A 22,571-nucleotide genomic window follows, 5' to 3' on the forward strand; every position below is an offset into this window, starting at 1 on the left:
AAGATAGATTTAGATGTGTAGCATAAATCAGAGGCGTATTCAGAGATTGATGTGTTCTGAAGATCAAAACATTTTTATAGAAATTGTTTTAATTTTGTAAGGTATTTTGAGAAGAAGTCCAACCCCGACCTCCTAAAAATTTGGGCTTTTTTAAAAAAAATTCAAATTTCCTCCCCCTGAAAAAGCTTTAATGTTAGCTCATTGGAAAAATAATAAGAGCAATCCTTTAGTATGTTTGTTCAATCAAGCTTTAAATCCTCTTTTATAACCTTATATTCAAAATAAACAGTTTGATACAAAAAACTAACAACTGATGCCATCCAACAACATTCAGTAACACAAAAGCAATTCAATCTATTAATTAATCCAATTCCAATTTAAAGATGTAATTCAGATCAAGAACAAAATTAGGTTGAACTCGACTTAATCCACATTTATCTATAATCAGCATCTAAAACAATTAACAATCATGCTAACAACTCTGCTTACCTAAAATAATTATTGTAGTCATTTCATCTGTGCATTGAAACAATTTTTTTTTGTGTATTCATCTCTTCATCACCATAAAAGTAACACAAATGACCTCAGATTTTTAATAACGAAACCAAATCTCTTTTTAAAGTAATTTTTTTTTTTATAAAACAACACGCGAGGTCGATGTGGATGGAAAAGAAGAAAAATTAAGCAAAAAAAAGAACTGAAATTCTCACATTAACTGAAGATATTTTTATTTATGGAAGAGACCTGGAAACTTGTTAGCGATGTTATATAATTTTTAATCTTCTTAGACCAATAATGTTTCATTACAATAATTACTGTAAGCTGGAATGATGTTTTGTTTTGTGCTTGTGCTGTATTGTAGAATTTACTGCTTTGCTGCTTTGCCTAGGCATTCCTAAATAGCTTATTCAAATTATTCTTAGTGCACAGTCTTTATTGGGAATATTTGTTGCTGTAATAGTAATTTTTATTTGGTTATAATTTGAAGTTTGAAGCATGTCAGCATAGGATCTAGTAATTAACTTCTGAGTGATATTAGAAGACCACAAGATAAAAAATAGAATTGCTGAATATCAAACCTTAAATTAAGTGTCTTTGTGGAGCAATTGGAAAGATATTTGTCTCAAATTGAAGCAAAATACCTCAAAGATCGTCAGTTTGGATCTTACTGTTGTCAAAATTGCGATTTATGGATGTTAAGATACTTCAACTGCTTAATACACTTACTTACTTACTGTAGCCATCCCGAGCAACATAAATGAAGAAGGGTCCGCCTTAGAGCTTTTTAGGCTACGCTAAACCTCTTTTATTAATACCAAATGGAATGCAGTGATATGGACGCCAAACTGAGGTGGCTATAAGCTCCTATATTGAATTTGGGTTACAACAAAATGCTTTCAATCTGACTCTGTTGCTGACTCGTTCACCTTATTTGTGCATATTCTCTGTCCGCACATTAGGCTGACATTCCTTCATCACTGTTCTCTGCATAATAAAGCTTTTGGATCTCTCTAGTCTGTTTAATGTTCAAACTTACTTACTTACTTCGCTGGTCATACAAATCAGTTGTGATCCATGACCTCCAACAGGAGTCACCTGAAGCTGGCTTTATCGCTTGCTACCACTTGCCAATTTCTGATATCAAGCGAAATACTATATCTACTATATCTATCGACAGCTTAATATTCAAAGCAAAATCATAATTTGAGATTCACGCAATGTTGGCATAAGCAACGGGTCTTTTAAACACATGTGTACAAATTAGAGACCTTTAATTTTGACTAACACACCGGATATCATATGCAAATCACATCAATATTCAACTAAAATCAATCATTATCCTCCAAATTTCAGGTGATTTCCTGTGTAAAATTTAAATTACAATAATAAAACATAGAAATTGACTACTTTAACCAAATGATACCCAATCAATATTCCCAACTGACCATTAGTTCTACCAAACCATACCCAGCGACATCTTCGCAACCATCTGCGTGAACATAAAAAGAAGAAAGCATTTATTACCCACACTGATTAATGGCTTTGCTTATTGTCTATTTCCATACTTACTCTAACAGCTGCCATATTTTATCACTAGCCCATGATACCCATATGTATGAAAATCATCTAGCCAGAAAGAAAATTACGTAACAGCAATCATTAATGTTAACAAAAAAGAGTTGGACAAGAATTATCAATTCATAGCGCAACAACCTAGCGATAAAAAAAGAGTTGTAATATAAGCAGAGGAAGCATTAAAAAAAATGCTATATGCGCGCCACGAATGAATCATTAACCGAGGAAAGAGTTCGTTGTATAGGTAATTAACATCCGAGACTCGTGCTCATATGTGGTATATGAATTGAAAGGCATTTACAGACACAATGAATGGATTCACCCATAAAAAAATTACTTTTTAGCTGAGAATTTTGAGAATAGATGATGACATTTGGGTGGCTGGTGTGCTTTGACATTTATATGTTTAAGGATTGTCTGGAAAGTCAGTATAATAGTGAATATGATGACGATTAGTTCTGTATGATCAACTGTAAATTGCATGTAGAAGAACAGGTTCTTGTTCCTGGCTGTAAATACTACTTTTACTAGTTACTATGCTAATCTTCATTTTCTTAATAACTTCCATTGCTGGTCGTAAAGATCAATTAGCCTTCCTCATGTCCATCAATTATGTCCGCCTGAAAATGGCCCAATCGATGGCTTCCGACACTCTCCGCAACTCTTCTTTCTCTACTATAAACTGTTTGTGGATTTAAATGCATCAGATCTAGATAAATGTCCAGTTAATGACTAGATCTTACATATTTTTGTCTACCAAATCTGATTTAATTCTATTTAAATTCTAATTTCTTAACAAACAACCAGCATGTCAAGAGTTATCTAATCCTGACCAGCAATTGCATTTCAGACAACAATAATTCAGTAGATCAAGTGAATGTTGAACCTAATATGCATCCATTCATTTAAGTAGATAAATACCAATTAAAAATGAATTTTGCGAATTAAATTTAACATCTCAATTCAACAATTTAATTCCAAAAAAACAGCATCCATCACATCCAAATTACATAAAATTTCATTTATTGCCAAAAAATGCGCATTATGAATCGATTGAATAACAAACCAGCATAATTAACTTCACAGCAATTATTTCTTTTCACTCTAAAGATCAAGAAATAAAAATAAAAAACTGGGAAAAACAATGCGGGATGGATGGTAATAAGTAGAAAGAGGCAGTGAAGTGAGAAAGCCTTTTATTAAAAATTCATATTAAGAACAAAGAGGTAGGAACCAAACCCGAGTAGTATGTTATGGAAGTTTTGGATACTTTTTGGGAGACAAATGGATTGAAGGGAGCTATTTCAGCATTTATGGGGATTTAACATGAGCAGCATATTTTAGTCGCTAGGGTCTGTCAACTAGGAAAGCACATTCTAAAGAAATGACGAAAATTCGACATCAGGTCAGCTTCTACAGGTCCTAGGCCAGATTAGATGAGCATTTCTATGATTATAACGTAGCCTGCAAACTTATGGCTATGTTCATTTAACCTGAAAAGCACTGATGTAGCAATCTCCAATAATTCAGTACTAGGCTTGAATGACCATTGTGCTTTGCCAGATTCGATTAAATTTGGCCTCAGGCTATAGTCAAATCAGCTTGGGTCAAGGCAACTTGAAAAAGTTGTATTAACGAAGCTGATATTGTTAAGAGATCTAGTGAAGCTACCTTCTGGTATTGTCAGTAAGACTATAGAGTGCCAAATCAAGGGTACGTGACGACTCATTCCGACCCATTTTTAAAGTAAAAAATGAAATCTGCCGAATTGTGCTATTCAAACAATTAGCATTTCAAGCTGCGACCCAGAAGAACCCCAACAACTATATGTGTTTCTCGGACATAACAGCAAAAACACACCTGGAAAAAAGAACTGTAAAAAAATGTATAATCTGATCATCAAAAAGGCAAAAAAGATAAATACGATTACGGCAAATTTGCCATATCATTTTATTGTTTATTGTCTATAAGTCAGCATTCTGTTTTTTCAATTTTATGTCATTTTTTGTATCACTCTAAATATAAATTTTTTAAAATTAAATTTAAAACTTTCGAAAACATCTAAATATGTAAAAAAATAATAATGTGTGTCATAATAATGCATTAAAAAATTATGTGGTTTACATTCGAGCATGAAGGAAATAAATTAAAAAAAAATTTCGATACCTAAATTAAAATGCAAAATGCTTCTATTATCGCGTACCAAGTGTATGTGACATAATTATTAAATGCCTGGCAAAATTAATAATTAGGAAATAAAATTTAGCATAAATTACAAATTATTATTCATTATCGAAGGCTGAACATTCAGCACAGACATAAAAAAAAAAGTCCCTTCGATGCTCATCGGCCGGAAAAATAAAAAATTATGAAATTTTTCTGTAAATTTTTTTATTTATTATTCATGTATGATTTTTATGTGTATAGTTATAGAAAAAGTAGCATAATTCAACTTTCAGTCTCACTAATTTTTTTTCATTTTTGTGTTGCTTCGTTAGCATAAAAAAGCCACATAATCTAATAATTCATAGCATAATTTGTTATCGTTGATGCGCGAACAAAAAAAAAAGAGAAATGAAACTTTCAGTTAAAAGCCACAAAAAATTAATAATTTTTTTCTAAATGATTCTAGTGGTGAGAGCATTATTGATGCCAATTTTTGAATGAGGATAGCTTCTTAATTTTGTGAATTGTTAGGGGTTCTTGAGGTCGAGATCAAGACTTCTTAGTAACGGTCTAGAGAGTTTTAAAGACTGAGACATCAAAGACGCCCCTTGTATTGTTGGGTTTAAGTTTTGATCTTGAACTTGGTCCTGGTCTCAGCCTGGGTCTCAGTATCGGTTTCGGTGTCGTTCTCAGTCCCAGTCTCAATATTGGTCTAAGTCTCGATCTCAGTTTGATTCTGAATCTGGGTCTGAGTCTCAGCCTGGGTATCAGTATCAGCCTGGATATCAGTAACAGTCTAAGTATCAGTTTGAGTCTCGTTCTCAGTCCCAGTCTGAAGTCTAAGTCTCGATCTCAATCTGAGTCTGATTCTGAGTCCAAGACTGATTCTGATTCTGATTCTGAGCCTGAGCCTGAGCATGAGCCTGAGTCTGAGTCTGAGTCTGAATCTGAGTCTGAGCCTGAGCCAGAGCCAGAGCCTAAGCCTGACTCTGACTCTGACTCTGAGTCTGTTTCTGAGTTTGATTCTGAGTCTGAATCTGAGTTTCAGTCTCAATGTAAATCTTAGTCTCAGTCTCAGTCTTAGTCTCGGCCTCAGTCTCGTTTCCAATCCTGATCTTGGAGTTGGTCTTAATCGCAATCTCAGTCCATGTCTCAGTCCAATTCTCGATCTCAGACTAAGCCTCAATCTCGAAAATTCATCAAAAGCGAGACTCTGAAAAACCCCTAGTGACTCACAAAATGATGATAACTTATGTTATGATACATGAACAATTGACTTAGCCATTGGTTTTGAAATCGTCCGGAATAAATCGATTTTAAAAATTGTATTTCAAGGAAAATTTGTTGCTGTATAGGAAACTTAATATATCAATTTGGAACGTGTGGATTTGAAGATTTTTTTGGTCCATTAAATGCTGATTTTTTTTTTACATAATTTGATTATATTGCGGTCTGTATCGCATGTGTTTGTGCAATTATTTGGGTGATTTGCGGCAATTTGTTGGATTTTTGAATTGCCTGAAACTATGAGTAGCTTGTGTTTTGTGTACACAACTGAGATTTGTTCTGACAAATTAGAATAAGAAGCTAATGAGCACACGAGTTGGATTTGGTATTTGAAAATTGTTTGTTAGCTTCAAAATTGGACTTCAATTCAGGGAATAAAGAGCATTTTAGATTGTTAAAGATATCAATTTCTTAAAAATACACAATTAAATGCTATTTGTAAATCTTTGGTATCATTAAGGAACTAGGAGCTAAGACATAGAGCAGTGATGGTCTCCCAATGCTAGTATGACTAGCGATGGGCTTGAATTTGTTGAATATGACTCGTAGCCAGTGTCAAACTGACCTGGATTCACTATTTTCCGACATCTTCACGTCGTGTGCCTTTAAGGTTATTGCATAAAATTAAAATGACGATCCCCGCACGTCACCAGTAAATTAACACATAATTTGAAAATATTAATAAATTTCATCAAACCTCATCAACGACAGCAGCAGCTAATCCTCATTTACATTTAAATTACAAAAATTTTAAACTTAATACGATTTTCCATTTTAAATTGTATTACCCGTGTATGATTATTACATTTGTCAGACGTCTTGCCATAATCCAATTTAGAAGGAAATCACGTACAAAGTAAGCAACATAGTCATTACTACTGACTGATCATTTGTAAAAAAAAATATAGTAAGTAATTTGTATACAATAAGACTTAACGACACAATCAACTTTACATTTTCTCTTGAATTGATCATGGATCATTATTTCATTCAGATCATGCAAATAACTAGATTCACTGAAATGAGTCTATTTACCAGAATGCACGTCTTCATCAGGCAAAGGTCAACAAAATTTTCAAGTTTGAAAATTTCTAGGGCAATTGATATAATTATTTGCTATTCATTTGCAGCGTGAGCTTCATGAAATGGAAAAGAAGAGCCCGGAAACTGTCAAAAAAATACGTTCATGCACAGTTCCATGAATTAAGGTTGAGGTAAAAAAAAATTCGGCATCCCTTTTTTAATTTTGAAAGCTTTTTAATTTCAATGGCAGCGGACTAGTTCTTTTTATGATTTTAATTACAATTTACAAAGTTTCATGGATATTGTAATTAAATTTTGTCAGGATAGTCAATGACAGCTGAAATGTATCAGCTGTTTAGGGGTAATTGACATTGTAAAATGGGATAATGAGAATAATATTGGAAGGGATTGGCATGTCATTAAATGGTCTGAAGCAGAGTTCGCAGGACTCTGGGAGTAGAATTCCAATGGACTTTAAATTCTGGACTCCAAAATTGAGTTCTATCAACTCTAAATAATCCTAAAGAACACAAATTGTCCACTAGTTAACCGGTAATTAACCGTAAAACGCGAAGTTTCTCTGGCGGCATTGTGACGACTGGTTTGTCACATTTTTATGGCGAAAAATGCAATTCGCCGCGTTGTGTCACTTGGGAAGATTTTGAAGTCTGATTTTATAGATAGCATGAGATTAAGTAGTAGGCCAAGGAACTCATGGTAAGAAACTTTCAGTAGATCTAATTTTCGACGAAATTGTCACGCCGCTGTCAAGGCAACTTTATGTCTTACTGTTAACAGGACGACGCAGCGCTGCTTTTACAAACACATTGTGCTGTTGGATTTTTGATTTGATAGTTGGCAATCGTTTACAGGAGTAAAGCTTTAAGTGACATTTATGGAAGCCCATGAATCACAATTGATCTAAACAGACATCGAAATAAGTAAGTTAGTATTAAAACATGAAACATCATTCTAAATTTATATAGACATGACTTGAACTTTCAAGTCTCTGATGTACTTTATGACCCTAAATAAAGATCCCCTACCTTTAAAATGCCACGATTAAATTTCAAATGCTTTCATGCAGTCAAATTCAAGTACAAATTTCTTTCCAACAATATCTGAATGCTTCAATAATTTTTCAATAAAATACCTCAAAAAATCATTCCAAAAATTCAGCACAAGCATTCAATACATTTGATTTCATTTCCATTTTCATGGATATTTCAAATGAGTAAGATTCTCACGTGGCCCAACATTAAATACCGGCACGCAAATATTTCTATTGAGATATTTTTGAAAAATAAAATATTTTAAAGCCTAAACTTGTAAATCTACAAGCCTAACAAGTTTTAAAAAATCTTTATTGGATGACTCGCTGAACAAACTCAACAGATGAGCTGTTTATTCGCTTTGTAGGACGCCTCTTCATGACTATTAACTAATGATCAGCCAGTAAATAAATATTGAATATGAAAATAGTCTATAATAAGGAAATTAAACAACAAAGAAAAATTGTGTCAATAGGATAGGCTCTGAAGTTCATTGTTGTCTTATATCGTGATGGATAAATTAATTGATTACATTTCCTTAGAATTACTTCTTTTTTTCAACAGCTGGAGGTTTTGACAGTTAACGAAATGTTTTATTAATTGTTATGGCAATGGCGACAATTGTCACGTTTTTATGGAATTTTCGTGTCTTGATATCATTAAATACAAAAGAATTAATTGTTTGGTTTGATGTGATTTGCCAGTAATGGCGGAAGCACTTAGTAGCAATGGTATTGTCTGTAGTTTTGTGAATTTTTGCGTGTTTCTATTGAGTTTTCGACCAAAAAATCCTTGGGAGGAAGTTGTCGATGGAGACAGTATTGGTAATTGGCAGACGACAGCTTATGGTGCTATCTGAGGAAGACGATGGATAACAATAACAATTGATCTGTATATCTAGCGAAGTGTGTAAGTAAGTACTATTAAGATTTAAATATCCCGAGCTAGTCCAAAGAAGCAGTCAGAGCACCGCAATTTGCTGCATCGTGCTGTTCGGGTATCATTAAACAAAGATCAGTAAATATTGAAATGCTGTCACCTAGACGACGAGGTACAACTATAATTAGAACAAAGCGTCAACAACTTGGGAAATTTGGTTGTTTTCGCCAATTGACTGTCATTTGGTTCTTAGTATACCTCCATCTTGTCACCATGATGTCGAAAGCAACCAAATTTGCCAAGTGGCTGCAAAATGGCTCTAAGTACACTTCTCACTCGTTGCCGTTGTGGTAACATTTCAATATGTGCAGATCAGGAACAGATAAAATATGAACTGAAACTTTATGCATGAACATCAACAATTACCAACCCTGCATTTTACTTATACGATAACTTTTAAAATATTGCATCTTACAAGGTCTGCGGCAATTAAAACACAGTTCCAAAAAATGCAGTCGACAGGAAAAAGATTGTTCATAAAATTATATGACTTTTTACTGAAAGTATCGAGTTTCTTTATATAAACAGAACCAAGCACATTTTGTAAGCCTTCCAATAAACAAATATTGTGACAATATTGTATGGAAACATGTTTATAACACACATGAGAATATAACTTGTGGGTTAACAATCCGAAATATCACGATGATTCATTCATATAAGTTATAGTGGTGCCATTATGACTTCATACTTTTCAGCCATGAGTTGTTCCGGTAAAGTTCATAAGAAATCGTGTTAAATTCATCCAAATCAAACTCAATTTCCTTAAACTGCAACTAAAATGTCTTAAAATCCAAATTGGCAAAAGAATTAGCTTCAAAAAACGCCATAAAAATGTCAACTTCATTGTAAGGTTTCCGTCAATAAGAAATCAAAACCAAATGTTCAACCTTGCATCACAAATCGTTCATTCACCACGAGTATCATTTAAATGGAATGACTTCTTTTTTGTATTCATACATAGAAGACTTTACGATTTCAAGGAATGAGAAGAAAAAACTTGTATTTTTTTAAGTAGTCGCTCATTATAAAATATATATTTTGATCCCATTTTTTTCATTATTTTTCTTATAAAAATTGTGCATTAAAAATTTTTAGTTCCTAATTAAAAAAAAAGGTTTTCTCATTACTCACTAAAATTAAGTAATGTATTATTAGCTGAATCATTTATCAGATTATTACACTTGGCTATTCCTTTATATTGCTGTGCTTTTGAGCTTTTAACTAGCATTTCATCGTCACTATTGTTATTATTATTACAATTTCCTTTACTAATATTGGCATTAATAATTGGTGGTGATTTTGAGTATGGAATTGTTTGTGTGATGCAATAATGTGGTGGCGGTGCATTCATTTGACTTGATTCAAGTAGAATGTGATACCAGGTAAGTGGATTAAATTGTGGACCCTCGCCACATAACTCTGGTGGCAATATATCGCGAGCGACAGCCTCGTGTAGGGTTGACAGATTTGATCCATGTAATTTAATACGTTCTCGAGTTTTTGAATTTAAAAATGGTTTTATGACTGACAATGCGGCCTCAACAAACCATGGCTGTCCAATGAAATGAATACCTTTAAAACGTACTGGAAATGAATCCTGAAGTCCCTCAATCATAAGTTTTAATATTTTTGGATTTAAATGTGCACTCTGCTTTAATGTAAAGTTTGTCCAGTCGACAATTACAACAAATCCATTTGCTTGATTCTGCTTATTCTCTATAAGCTTCTCGAGTGTCAATAACATTGCACGGTATACAGTGAGTAATGAATATTGTGTATAATCCCAATTCGATGCAAAAAATACTAAAACTTTTCGTCCTCGTCGATCTCGATTCTTTAACACACCCGGGAAGCCATCACGCAATGCCATTTGTATTGTATCGTCGAGTACGCAAAGACGCTGTAAGATGTCATGATTTTTCTGTCTATAAAGTTGATAATTGATGAGCAATTGAAATGATTCTGTGACATTAAATTTTCTAGCAAATAAGAATCTATAGAGAAATTCATCATCAGCATAACATGATTTATCTCTAAGTGCTAAATCACGACTTGCTCCTATAAGATCTTTTAATATAAGCAATGCTCGATATCTCTCATTTGCATCATGCTTATTGAATGTCATTTTTTCACCATCCATCTTTCCTGAACCGTAAATAGCTGCATCTTTCCCATGATATCCCGTTTTTTGAAAGTGACTATGTCTGGTCTTGGTCGTGTAGTCATCATAAAATTCTGACATGATTTTTTCTTCTATTTTTTTCCTTTTTTTATTGTTGTTTACTTTTCTTCTGCTTGGTGATCAAACCATGATAAATAAAATGATTCAATGGAAGTACGAAAAATGTCTGTAATGAGAGGAATCAGAAAAATACGTTAAAAATAAAGAAGTAGCAACATCATGTTGGAATTTTAGTTCCAACATAAATGAGATTTTTTGTCCTTATATTTCCAAAATGAAATTGTGATAAATGAAGATAATAAGGTGGCAAGCTGCATGACTTCACGTACATTCGGTCCGGTACGGAAAACAAAAAAGCTTTTTACGATCTCATTTTGACTGTACATACACATATGCTTAATTATAATAACCTTATGGGCAACACTTAACTGTTATTGCTAATTTCTTTAATAGAATTTGAGAAATTTTTATTATTTTTGGCAGTTCCTTAGCAATAGAAATACCAGGTCTGACTGTGTTTGCTTATTTTGCCTTTACTTTGTATCGTCGTGACCTATTTTATTGTTTCTTATTCGTCTATTGCACTTACTTTTTTTCAATTATCAACATAACATGTAAAGGTTTATGAAATTTCTCTTCTTATCTATGTATACGCATAGTTGTACCTACATAAAATATGAATTGCTTATTACATAAACATGGGCAGAGAATACAGTTTTTCTGGATAGAAATGATGTTTGTTTTGGCAGTTGTTTTGTTGATTTTAGGGTGTTTAAGTCAATTAAGTTGGTATAAAATGTTAATGATTATGGGAATTTCTGATTTAAAATCTAGACTTAGATCTGGAGATGAATAAGATATAAATTGCTTAGACCAGAGCTCGAGTCGAATTTTGTTTAAAACACGACTCTACTACTTACTAAATCTGATTCGATTTCGAGCTCTTTTTATAACAAAGCAAACCTAGTGAATCGGCTCTTATTTGACCACATAAATGGCTGGATTCTAAGGACAATAAGGCCCAGTCGAATGTCAACTAGGCAAACTCTAATGTCGTAATGATGCAACTTGTCGTCTTTAAGACTAAGCATAATATGTATGCTGACGTGAAGTGATTTTTCATTCTTAGAACTATATTACATGAAAGGAAACTGTTGAGAGAGACAGCAGTGCTCTTCTGTAATATAAAAGCATACTCTGTGTCTGTAACAGTTTAGAACTAGATTTCATGGAAGCAAGCTGTTGACAGAGACAGTATTGCATTTGTTACTGCAAATTGACAAGCGGTATCCAGCAATAGGACTAGTTTCAGGCGAAATCTGAGCGAGACCTTAGATCACAGCTCGTCTGTATGGCTAGCAGTAAATAAGTCCGAACTAGAATTGCAAGGAGTCATAGAAAGCTATGTCTCCTCTTGTAAGGTTCAATTTGGACTTATTACGACAAAATTTGGACAAAAATCCAGATTCTAGCCTTTTTTAAAATTCTTGGGTTTTCAAGCTTGTAAACCAAGAAAAACTTAGTTTTTAAGAGCCAAATTCTTACAAACTCTATCATTAAGTTGATGCATGATCTTGATAAGTGTCATTGATCTAAATTATACCAACCCAAAGAGTTATTAAACTTCATTTGAATAATTTTTACATTATTTTTCTTGTTTCTCAATAGCAACAAATCACTTTCAACTGTGAATCATCAAAAAACTACAAATTTCAATTAAAACCAGCTATAAATTTGTTAATGAACAAAGTCTGTTTAACATGCAAATTGAAAGATTGATCAGTAAATAACATTTTAAGCAAGAAGCTGAAGATTATTCAAAACAAAACAGGAAATTTTCATATTTAAACCTTCTGCTGTGAGAAAAAAATTAGATTAAACATTAAATGCAATTCATGGTCGTTATAATCCGATTTGTTCATTTGAGTACAATCACTAACATTTGCATTATTCGAGTAAGCTAACTAAGTTTATAGATTTTAATCTGTAAATAATGATAATTGATGAAAACTGAAACTCTTAACCTCAAAATTGAGCAATTAATTGGGATTTAAAGACAGTAATTATTGAGTTGTGCATCAAAATATGCATTAGGTGCAATAATTTTCTTAATTTTATAGCTTGAAATAATAAGCATCTAGTTCAATTTAAATAGTCAAATTTCCCATTCAAAATACGTTCGTCGAGACATGTTGAATATAAACATAAGCCATGTGCCCATGATTCTACATATCGCACGTATTAAAAAATATTGAGAATATGAGAACAAAATAGAAACTTTATGACATATTGAGAACTAAGTGCGGTTCACTAACCAAATGAATGCAAAAAAATGTACACTGTGACAATACCTAATTTGGAACACTCCTTAATAAGAGTAATATATCAATGATATTAAAGTCTTGTTTACTGTCTTTCTATAACATTTACATCGTAGATTGTTTTTGAAACGTGAATGAATCATCGGTAGTACTTTAAATCGACATAATAAAGATGTGTAGTCAATTGAGACAAAGAACTTTTTACAAAAATATCGTAAAACACAGAAAAACTTTCACCGCATGACTAAGCATAAAGGCAGAGAAAGAAAAAAGAACAAGACATCGTCGTATTGGAAGTAAATAAAGTGTAAAATAACTGAGGTTCATAATGATGAGCTTATTAAGCACAAACATGCAGTTTCCAAGATCCTCAAGTTACGACGATTTGCACTTTCCAATTAAGATTTAATTAGTTCAAGGCTTAATTATAGTGAGCAGTAATTTTTTTGCAGATTTGACTTTTTGTGCATTAATAATATATGAATATATACGTATCTATTACTCTTTTTCTTCAATTAACGCTCGCGTGTTGTGATATTTAGACATTTTATGGTTAATACTATTGGGGTTGATTGGGTATGACGTCTAGGACTCAAGATACTTGGATTTTCTAGCTTATACGCACGATTTTTGCCATTTTCTTAGCTTATTCTCAATTACAGCGAGGATCCTTAGCTTAGAAGTGTCATAAAATGTAGAACATCTACTTAAGTCGCTTCAAACACTAACAAAGCTCTTCACGCTACCAACATGTGCTTCGCAACAGCATTACATTGATGCCCGTCATTTAAAACGACCCCCTTACAACTCGTGCATATTGAAATCATTTTGAAGCCATTCAAAGAGCAAATTTTGCGGTGTGTAAGAATTCGCGGTCACAAACATTATTTTTTGCAACTAAGTATATGTATTATTCACTTCCATTCCATTTGATACACAGCAGAAACGTGGTTGAGTTGTACGTACAGCTTATTCTTTCTATCTCTGTGTTCAAGGAAGGTCGACTGGTTTTTTCTTCTTTACTTTAGTTTTCGTTCTTTTTCATCTCTCCATCTCTTATTCTGGTTTTCGGCATTTGATCGCCGCATCGCAACAACAAATCATCAAAAATATTCTCAATTTTTTTCATGTTTAACTCGAAATTCAAATTAAATTACGATAAATTATTGTAAAATCAGACGAAAGAATTCACACAATATTAACGAGTACTGGAAATAAGCAATTATAGATCTTTTTTTACAGAAATGGATTTATTTCACATTCAAGAACCAATTTGAATTAATCTTTTAATTTTTAAGTTGATTTGGGTTGGGTTTTTTGTAAGAAGTAAGCGAGAAGATTGAATGTGAGTCATTTATTATCAAGCTAATTTGAATTTAATTAATTGATTTGGTATCGTGATCCGATCAGGGCAAACATGTTAGGCACTATGGACTATGGAGTCAGAATTGAAGTCTTTTTAAGTGTTTGTGGAGTTAATTCAGTTGTGGGCAACCTTTTATTTGTCTCGGCACACTTTGGGTGGTTAGCATTGACCTGAAACCGCACACAACATACGCTTTATGACATTTCCAAATGTTTTTGGTGCCGCGGCACACAAGTTGCCCACCACTGATTCAATGAATCAAATGTCATCATGATGTCAGTACATCTACGTGACTTTAAACCAATAAAAATTACCTTGACACCTCTTACTTGATGCTGACTTTTAACTAAGCATCTTAAATGAATAATTAACTAAATATTACCCCAAACAAACGGGATTCCCATGCAATAACGTCTGTTGACAGTTACTTGCTATCTTATATCAACAAGCTAAATTTATCACCGGTTGAAACTCATTTTATTTTCTTGAAAATAATCCCTAATTTCAGTGGAAAGCCTACTTTTTTATCATAGTTTATTTCTTGCGATGAACATCATCGATCACCGTTACTTTCGCTTTATTTATGAATCATCGCTGAATTGCAATGTGTTAATAGACTTTGAACATTTATTTTTTGCACTTGCTAGAAAAAATAAAACTGTTTGATGTTCGGTTATGAATCTCTTGTGTTGCATAATTTTGTGAAATATAGGCAGATATAAGCAGAAAATAAGCTTTGTAGTTTTGTGGCAAGACTCAAATTTTTATGAATGATTCAGAAGAATTTTTGATATTTTAAAAAAAAAATTAGAAAATGGATTTACCCCAGGATCAGGCACTAAAGTAGAAATCTGAAAGTTCTTATTTTTTACGATTTTTACAATTTTTTCAAAATTAAAAATCTTAAAAATTGTGCATTTTACATGCATAAATTGCAATATTTACGAGGAATGATAATGACTGACCCTGTACTGAGCAGACATTGGCATTGGTATAATTACAGTCTGCGATTCAGCCAGCTTCAGACGCCAACTAAGAGAGACCATGAATACAGTTGACTGAACGGCTATCAACTGACTAAGTAAGTAAGGTAAGTCTGATCTTGGGTACAAAATATTGTTATTTTAAAATCTTCTCTATTCTATGATGAAATTCGAGTCGATTTCAAGACCATTTATCGGTCACTGAATATGATAGAGCACAAGTTGAAGCTTACTTAAAATCTAGCTTAAGTCCTGATTGAGGGTGTGATTCTATTTAAAAATCAATTTAAAGACTCTTAAATGAATCAGAATCTAATTATCATAAAAACAACTGATGATTTTACTCTATAGCAATTGTCTATTCCTCAAACTGCCTTAAAACTATCACACTGACTCAAAAATACTTCATTAAACTATCAATCAAAAATATCCCCTCGTTATTTTAACACCGGTAAAGTAATTTATGATTAATTACCCAAGCAACCAAAGACCATAACAGTTTCGGTCACTGAATTGCTAGAGCACAAGTTTGCTTTAATAGTATACCGCAGGCAAAAAAATTGACGAATATTACTGACTCTGTTGTTAAAATCTAGCTTAAAACTTTTGAGGGTGTGGATCAATTGAATATCAATTTTTAAGACTTTTCCAAAGAATTCAGAGATAAAATCACGTATTGAAAAAACGGAATAACGGCTAGTTAATGTCCGTTTTGATGATTTTTCAAAACCCGATCGTCATACATTGAATTGGTGACGACATGGCAACTAGGCGGCAGTATACTTAGAACCAAGTGACAGAAAATTGGGAAATTTACTAATTTTCAACTTGACGTTTCAATATGCGCTGATCGAGATTCTAACGCATTCCTGTCCACTCGACCAACATAAACAGCTATAACTAGTTATTTGGTTTGCCGAAATTGCCGACCGTGATTAAAATGTTAAAAGTCTTTCTACATTTCTTACAAAAAAATACTAAAATTCAATTTTTGAGACATTTTTTCATTCACAAAGCTTTCTAATGCTAAACCTTAACATTTTGGTCTCATTTGATTAATTTTGGTTTATACTTAATTTCCATAAATAATTGGTTCCCTTGATAATTCATTTATTTCCAATATTTTTGTGTAAAAACTGTGAAAATTTATTTAACAAAACACTTTTTTTTTGAGTAAATGTCAGTCAATTTCATTCCAACACACAGCTTTGATGATGAAATTAATTTTTCTCAATAATTGTAACACATTTTTTCCTTCTAAATTGCCAATAATAGCATCATGTAACGTATACCTTATAATTTGAGATAATTGTACCAAAAAATAGTAATTACAACTTTATATTTCTTAATGAATTTTCAGCACATTATTTAACATTTAAGTATCAAAATGCACATTATAGATCTCATGCACACAACAGAGTAATAAAAAATTGTGAAATAGGATTGAAAACTAAGCCACATGAATCTGATTTGATGTGTATTTTTTTTTTTTTTTTGTCGGTATATTGAGAACTGTCACGTATCGAAATTAAAATTTTCTCGTTCTTTTTTATCTACAAATGCAGAGAGACAGGGTTGGTGACTGTGATATGATTGTAGTAGGTGATATTAAGGCTTTAGTCAGTCTATAGTCAGCAATATCTATAGTTGGTCAAATATTTTAATTGGCAAGCGGTAGCCAGCGATAGAGCCAGCTTCAGAAACCGACTGAGAGAGGCTATGGATCTCACTTGATCTGTACGGCCAGCGAAGTAAGTAAGTAAGTCAAATATTCACTCAAATAATTCTCAGCCACATGGAATCGTCTATATGCAGCTATAACCGAGACTAATTGACAAATTTCCACAAATTCTGACTCAAATTAGCCAAAATACAGTCAAATAGTCTTATCACCAGTTGCAATCTCCCTCTGACTAATCAGCATCTGCTGTAAATCGACCACATTCACTAAGTCATCAACCCTGCCCAAAATACATTTGATCGAGAATTGAAGAATATTTTTTTATCGACAAAATATAAATTGGGTACGTAGATTCATTATCACTTTTATCATACTACGTAGTGTTTTCAATAATTTTTTTTTTGTTTTTTTGTCATAACGCACATGTGTATTGAGAAACAGAATTCTTGCCAGTAATGCTTCACACTTTATAGACATGTAAATAAATAGAGATGATCATTTATATAAGTTATTTTTTTCCCATTGTTCACAGTTTCTATTTGCCATGACATTGTGATGAGTAATTTGCATATCTTTTAGCTGTACAGTCGTAATTAATCTCATTTAGAATTGAAGTAGAACTTTTTGCCGGATTCGAAATGTATTGCGTCATGCTTATTGCACTTATTTATCTTTTTTTTAAAAATATTTTTGTAAATTCACCTTAAACACCTGTTTTAAAATACAGAATTTTGCTTGTGACTTAATGCAAATGTTGTAATAATCCAGTATTATCGCCTTCACTTATTGATTTCTTTTAAATGTACATGAAAATTTATCGACAAAACTTTTTTTTTGTCATCGGAAATGAACGTAAATTTCAATCAATGCACTAAAGCATTAGAAATAATAAAATGATTTATATAAAATTATTCTGTTCTCTTCTATTCCACTCGAATGTGTTTCTACTGTCTATATTAAACTGTTTTTTTTTCGATCCGAAGACAACTGGCGACACAAACTTGATGGCACGAAAGCAAAACATAAACTGAAAGCACAAACACTGAAAAAAAAAAGCGTTTGTAAAAATGAAAATTTATTCCGAGTTGGAAGCAAAACTATACTAAAGCAAGTTTTACGAGCTAACAATGAGGTTGTGTAAGCTGTGATGTGCTTAGTTTGTCTGGATTACTTATTTTGGTTGCAGTAAATGTTGTTTATTAATTTATAGTATTTAAAATGAGAGTTTTGCTCAATATAACGTAATTATGTAGGTTGCAATCAATTAAGCACACATTAAGCATGCTAAATACTGATAAAAGATTGTGTTTAAAGGCTAATAATTAAATTAAAGTATTATTTCAGTGTTTTCTGGTTGAAATTTACGAATTTCAACAACAAAAGACTGCAACTTATTTTTATCATATTCAAATATTATTTGACCGTTAAATTTTATTTTTTGTGAGTCGAACTGGCGGAATGGTTTAGTACTTCGGTCATATTGCAACACCGATCCATTATTTCGAGACTCGGTTAAATTTTTCACGTGTCCTTTTTCGAATCATTTAGTGCTTAGGCTAGAGACAATAAGCTGATAATAGCGTCAAGTGGTTCTGATCCCACTATAAAAGGTCTATTGAGTGCAGTGGTCTTCACTCGTTAAAAATCACGAATCGCCCTAAAGCAGCTCTGGATCAGCTAAAGGTTTTTTTTTTTTTTTTTTTTTTTTTTTTTTAAATTTTATTTAACAAAACTTTGCAGTTAAAAATCAAAACTTAACATTTATTTTGAAATCACATCCATAAAAGCGCTCCAGCCATCATCCAACCCATACCTTTCTAATTCAATATTATTCTCTTCTCTATCTCTTTCACATTCACGTTTTTGTGTAGTTTATTGTTGGTAGATATTTGGTATCCAAGCATTCGATAAATGTACAATAATGTATCTATACGTATATCCAATTGTGAGTGTAGTTACGGACACACACTAGTCGTTTGTAAACACACATATAACTTAATATTTTGTGTTGCCGATCGTTCGTTTGCTTGCTTGCCTATAATTAGAATTTCAACTATATTTGGATTCTTCCTTTAGCACGGAAATTATTCTTTTTTTTTTGCTGCTGCTGCGGTAATTATCACGAAAATTTTCATGTCGATCAAAACAGAATGAGAATTATTGCATAAACTATGAAATAATGTACAAAATATCTAATTTGAGAGATCATGTCAGCAAAAATTAAAACCAGAAAATTGCGAATAGAATAATCGAATTTTTTTGCCCGGACTGGAATTGCCATCAATTAAGCTCTTTTTGTCATACATGTACACACAAGTCAAGCCATCACAGATCAAAGATCATTTAAATCATCATCATCATCATCATCTGGAAACGGCAGCAATTTGAAAACAAGTCAAGCATTATGAGTCATGAGAATCACTTCGTGCGCTAATGAATTCAATTGTAACTAAATACATTTTATTTTTTTGTTATTGTCGTTGTTGTTGTCAAGCTGTCTTGTTTGAGTCCTACTGAAGACTTTGTCTCTCAGACAGAAATCATCAAAGTTATCAAATGTAACAGTAGAATGCTCCAGCAACCTCAGAACATGACACCGTGAAAAAAAAGTTCTTTTTTTTCGGTAGAAACTGGTTCTTGGGGGCGTTGAGATTAAGTGATGTGATGTCCTGGATGATATGGAGTAGATGAAGGTGGTTCTTATGGAATTCGACATGAAGCTTCCAATTGTCATCGGCATGGAGAATTGTAGTGCATAAAAATGAGTTTTCAAGCTTTATCCAACTCCAAAATGCAGCATAATGCCCAAAACCCTAAAATTCTTACTCTTAGCCATCATTTACAACCAAACCCAATTGATCGTAAGCTGAAAGGAGTCGAAAGAAGTAACGTAAACATTTAACATGTACATACGTCCCTCAAATATCAATCAAAATATTTTCAATGAACTTTCTTCTGTCTTCTATTCGTACAGCATGTTAACTTGATATTCTTGAGACACCCAAACGAAAAAACACAACAAAAAAAAAAATAATAAATAAAATGAATGTTCTGCCTTGGGCGATTCTTCTCGTTACTTTCATTGCCTTCTTCACTCTTCTTCAACAGAAATTGTAGCACCATGAAACTCGTATGTGTATATACACAGTTGATTATTATTTGGGGAAACTGGTTATATATTTTTGCCGGCAAAAATAAGTACCTTATTTGGGCGTTATTTATATAGAATGTTGTGAGGTAATTTTACACAGTCAGAATTATTTTGTATTTTGTCAATTTATTTTCACCAAATGGTTGTTTGGAATTTTAAGTTGTTAATTGTAATTGCAATCAAGTTTCAGGTCAATTTAAAATGTTTTGCGTTTTAAGATGTTGATAATTTGATGGTCTTTAAGTAGTTCAAATGAAATCAATTTTATAAGGTAATTTGTTTGTCGAGATGTGAATGCTAATTGTGGGTTTTAAGTGACATGACGATCAATTCTAAGGTATACTGACTTTTAAAATACTGACTAACTATTTAAGCAGTGGCAGTAGTGACTGGAGTTGAATTGGTGACAAGTTCTCTCTTAAATGGAAATTTTGGATGATTTTGTATCAATTTACTGTAAATGTATTGAGAATTGTGTGAATTCTGGTCATATTGATGACATTCTAAGTAATGAGATCGGTCACTAGTATGAATCGAACTCACATCCTTTCAAAAGCTAGTTCAGTACACACTCAGTCAACGTACAGCTGCCTCCAGACGTTATTTAAACGCTCCAATAGGCACCAGTGTGCCCAAGCTAAAAGATTAAGCAAGTAACTCAGACACCGAGGCCCTTAATTAATGACAAATTCACCTAAATAAAGCTTGATACCCTAAATTCCCAAAAATTCATTATATCTAAACCAGAGTTTGAAGTCGACTTGGATGATGTGTACTCGACTCCATACAAAATTCTAGTCAATTACGGCCACTGCTCCAACTAACTCTACAGCATTCTAGGCTTCAGCTCTAGCCATCCTCCTTTTTCAACACTTCTAACTCAGAATTAATAACACACAAACCACAATGTAAGCAGCCAACCAATTAAGTTCACTGCTCGCATTTTAAACTGCATCTTACTCATATCTCATGTTATTATCTAAGTATATAATTTAATGATTTACGATTAACCCATAAAGCGTTTTTTTTTTTTATCAGCTGAGAATGTTTACAGCTTTTATATTGGTGAAATGTGATGCATTCTAGTAGAATTGTGTTTACTCTTTCATAAATTAATGCTTGTAATTAGGAGGAGTCTTTTTTTACAGTTTTGAAGATTATGTTATTTGCTGTCAATTAAGTTGGGAGAAATTGCAGGAAAAGTCATTGACAGAGTTGGGATTTTGGATGAAAATGATCTAGTGTCCAATTGTGTACAATTAACAGGCGAAAGGTGGCGATAGAGCCAGCTTTAGGTGTCATCTTAGGAAGGCCATGCACCACAGTTGATCTGTATAGCCATCGTAGTAAGTAAGTAAGTAATGATCGAGTGTCGTGAATATATGGGATGCTTACGTACTTACTTGCTTATTGAGGGGAATTGGGGATGTCGAAGTCTGAATCCGAAGCTGATCAAGTATGTACATACCTCCTCGTGGTATTAAATGCACCACTGTAAGCCATGTGCCTAGATATGTACTTAATATGATGATTAAGAGCCTATCAAAACTTTGACTGAAGGGTTGTAGTCCCACAATGGGTAAATGAATGATAAGACTAACAACCGACCATCAGCAAACGAAACATTTTCAAAGAAAGTAATAGAATGCAAACAGGACTGCAGACTTTTTGGATGGCAAGAGATCACGAAGAAGACCGAAGAATTCCTGGATTAGATGTGTTGAAAAGGATGCTAGAGTCTTTAATATCCCGAACTAGCAGAAGGTTTCGAAGGATAGAGCTATCTTTAGACATTTCTTAAGCATGAAAATGAGAGCCTCGTGCACCTCAGCCAAAAAGTAAGAAAAAAGAAACAAGGTTCCAACCGATAAGAGTGTCAGTTCTTAATGCTAACGCCGGAGACCTCCCAATTCCAATAACTAATTTATGTTAATTACAAATCAAATAAAAGTCGATCAAAATATTTATACTAAGTATCTAAACTATTCTAGACAGTTTAAAAATATTTATTCTCAACCTTTTCATATCATGACTACTATCATGTACAATACCGTACACCAGTCAATAAATAAGCATCTGAAAAATTCTATTAAACAAACTCATTACAGTACAGCACTTTAACACATTTTGTGATACCACAAAAATTACAAATATTGCCATAACAATGTTATTTTAGTCGCCACGGAACTTCTGGCTTTTTTGAAAAAAAAAGGGTGCTGTAAAACAAATGCTTGCCTTCCATAGGCTTCCATCATTATTTTAAATTACTCCCTGCATGAATTATGAAAATTTTTCTCCCTTTGCCACACTTGCACCTGAATAATGCCAAAGTCTTACAACA

The 22,571-nt window shown here is 32.8% G+C and overlaps 1 protein-coding gene across 1 annotated transcript; it reads right to left on the minus strand.

The window, feature by feature from the left end:
* Window positions 1–3,997: 3,997 nt before the first annotated feature.
* Window positions 3,998–18,084, minus strand: LOC139098110 (clavesin-2-like). Its single transcript, XM_070650230.1, has 2 exons — window positions 17,782–18,084; window positions 3,998–10,894 (listed from the first exon to the last, which is right to left on the minus strand). Exon 2 carries the CDS (start codon window positions 10,786–10,788, stop codon window positions 9,670–9,672), a length of 1,119 nt encoding a protein of 372 aa, XP_070506331.1. The 5' UTR covers window positions 10,789–10,894; window positions 17,782–18,084; the 3' UTR covers window positions 3,998–9,669.
* Between the last annotated feature and the right edge of the window lie 4,487 nt (window positions 18,085–22,571).

The sequence above is a fragment of the Chironomus tepperi genome, unplaced genomic scaffold, assembly GCF_022539635.2.
Source record: "Chironomus tepperi strain 1889 unplaced genomic scaffold, CSIRO-AGI_Ctep_v1 contig_445, whole genome shotgun sequence".
Taxonomy (NCBI): Eukaryota; Metazoa; Arthropoda; class Insecta; order Diptera; family Chironomidae; genus Chironomus; species Chironomus tepperi.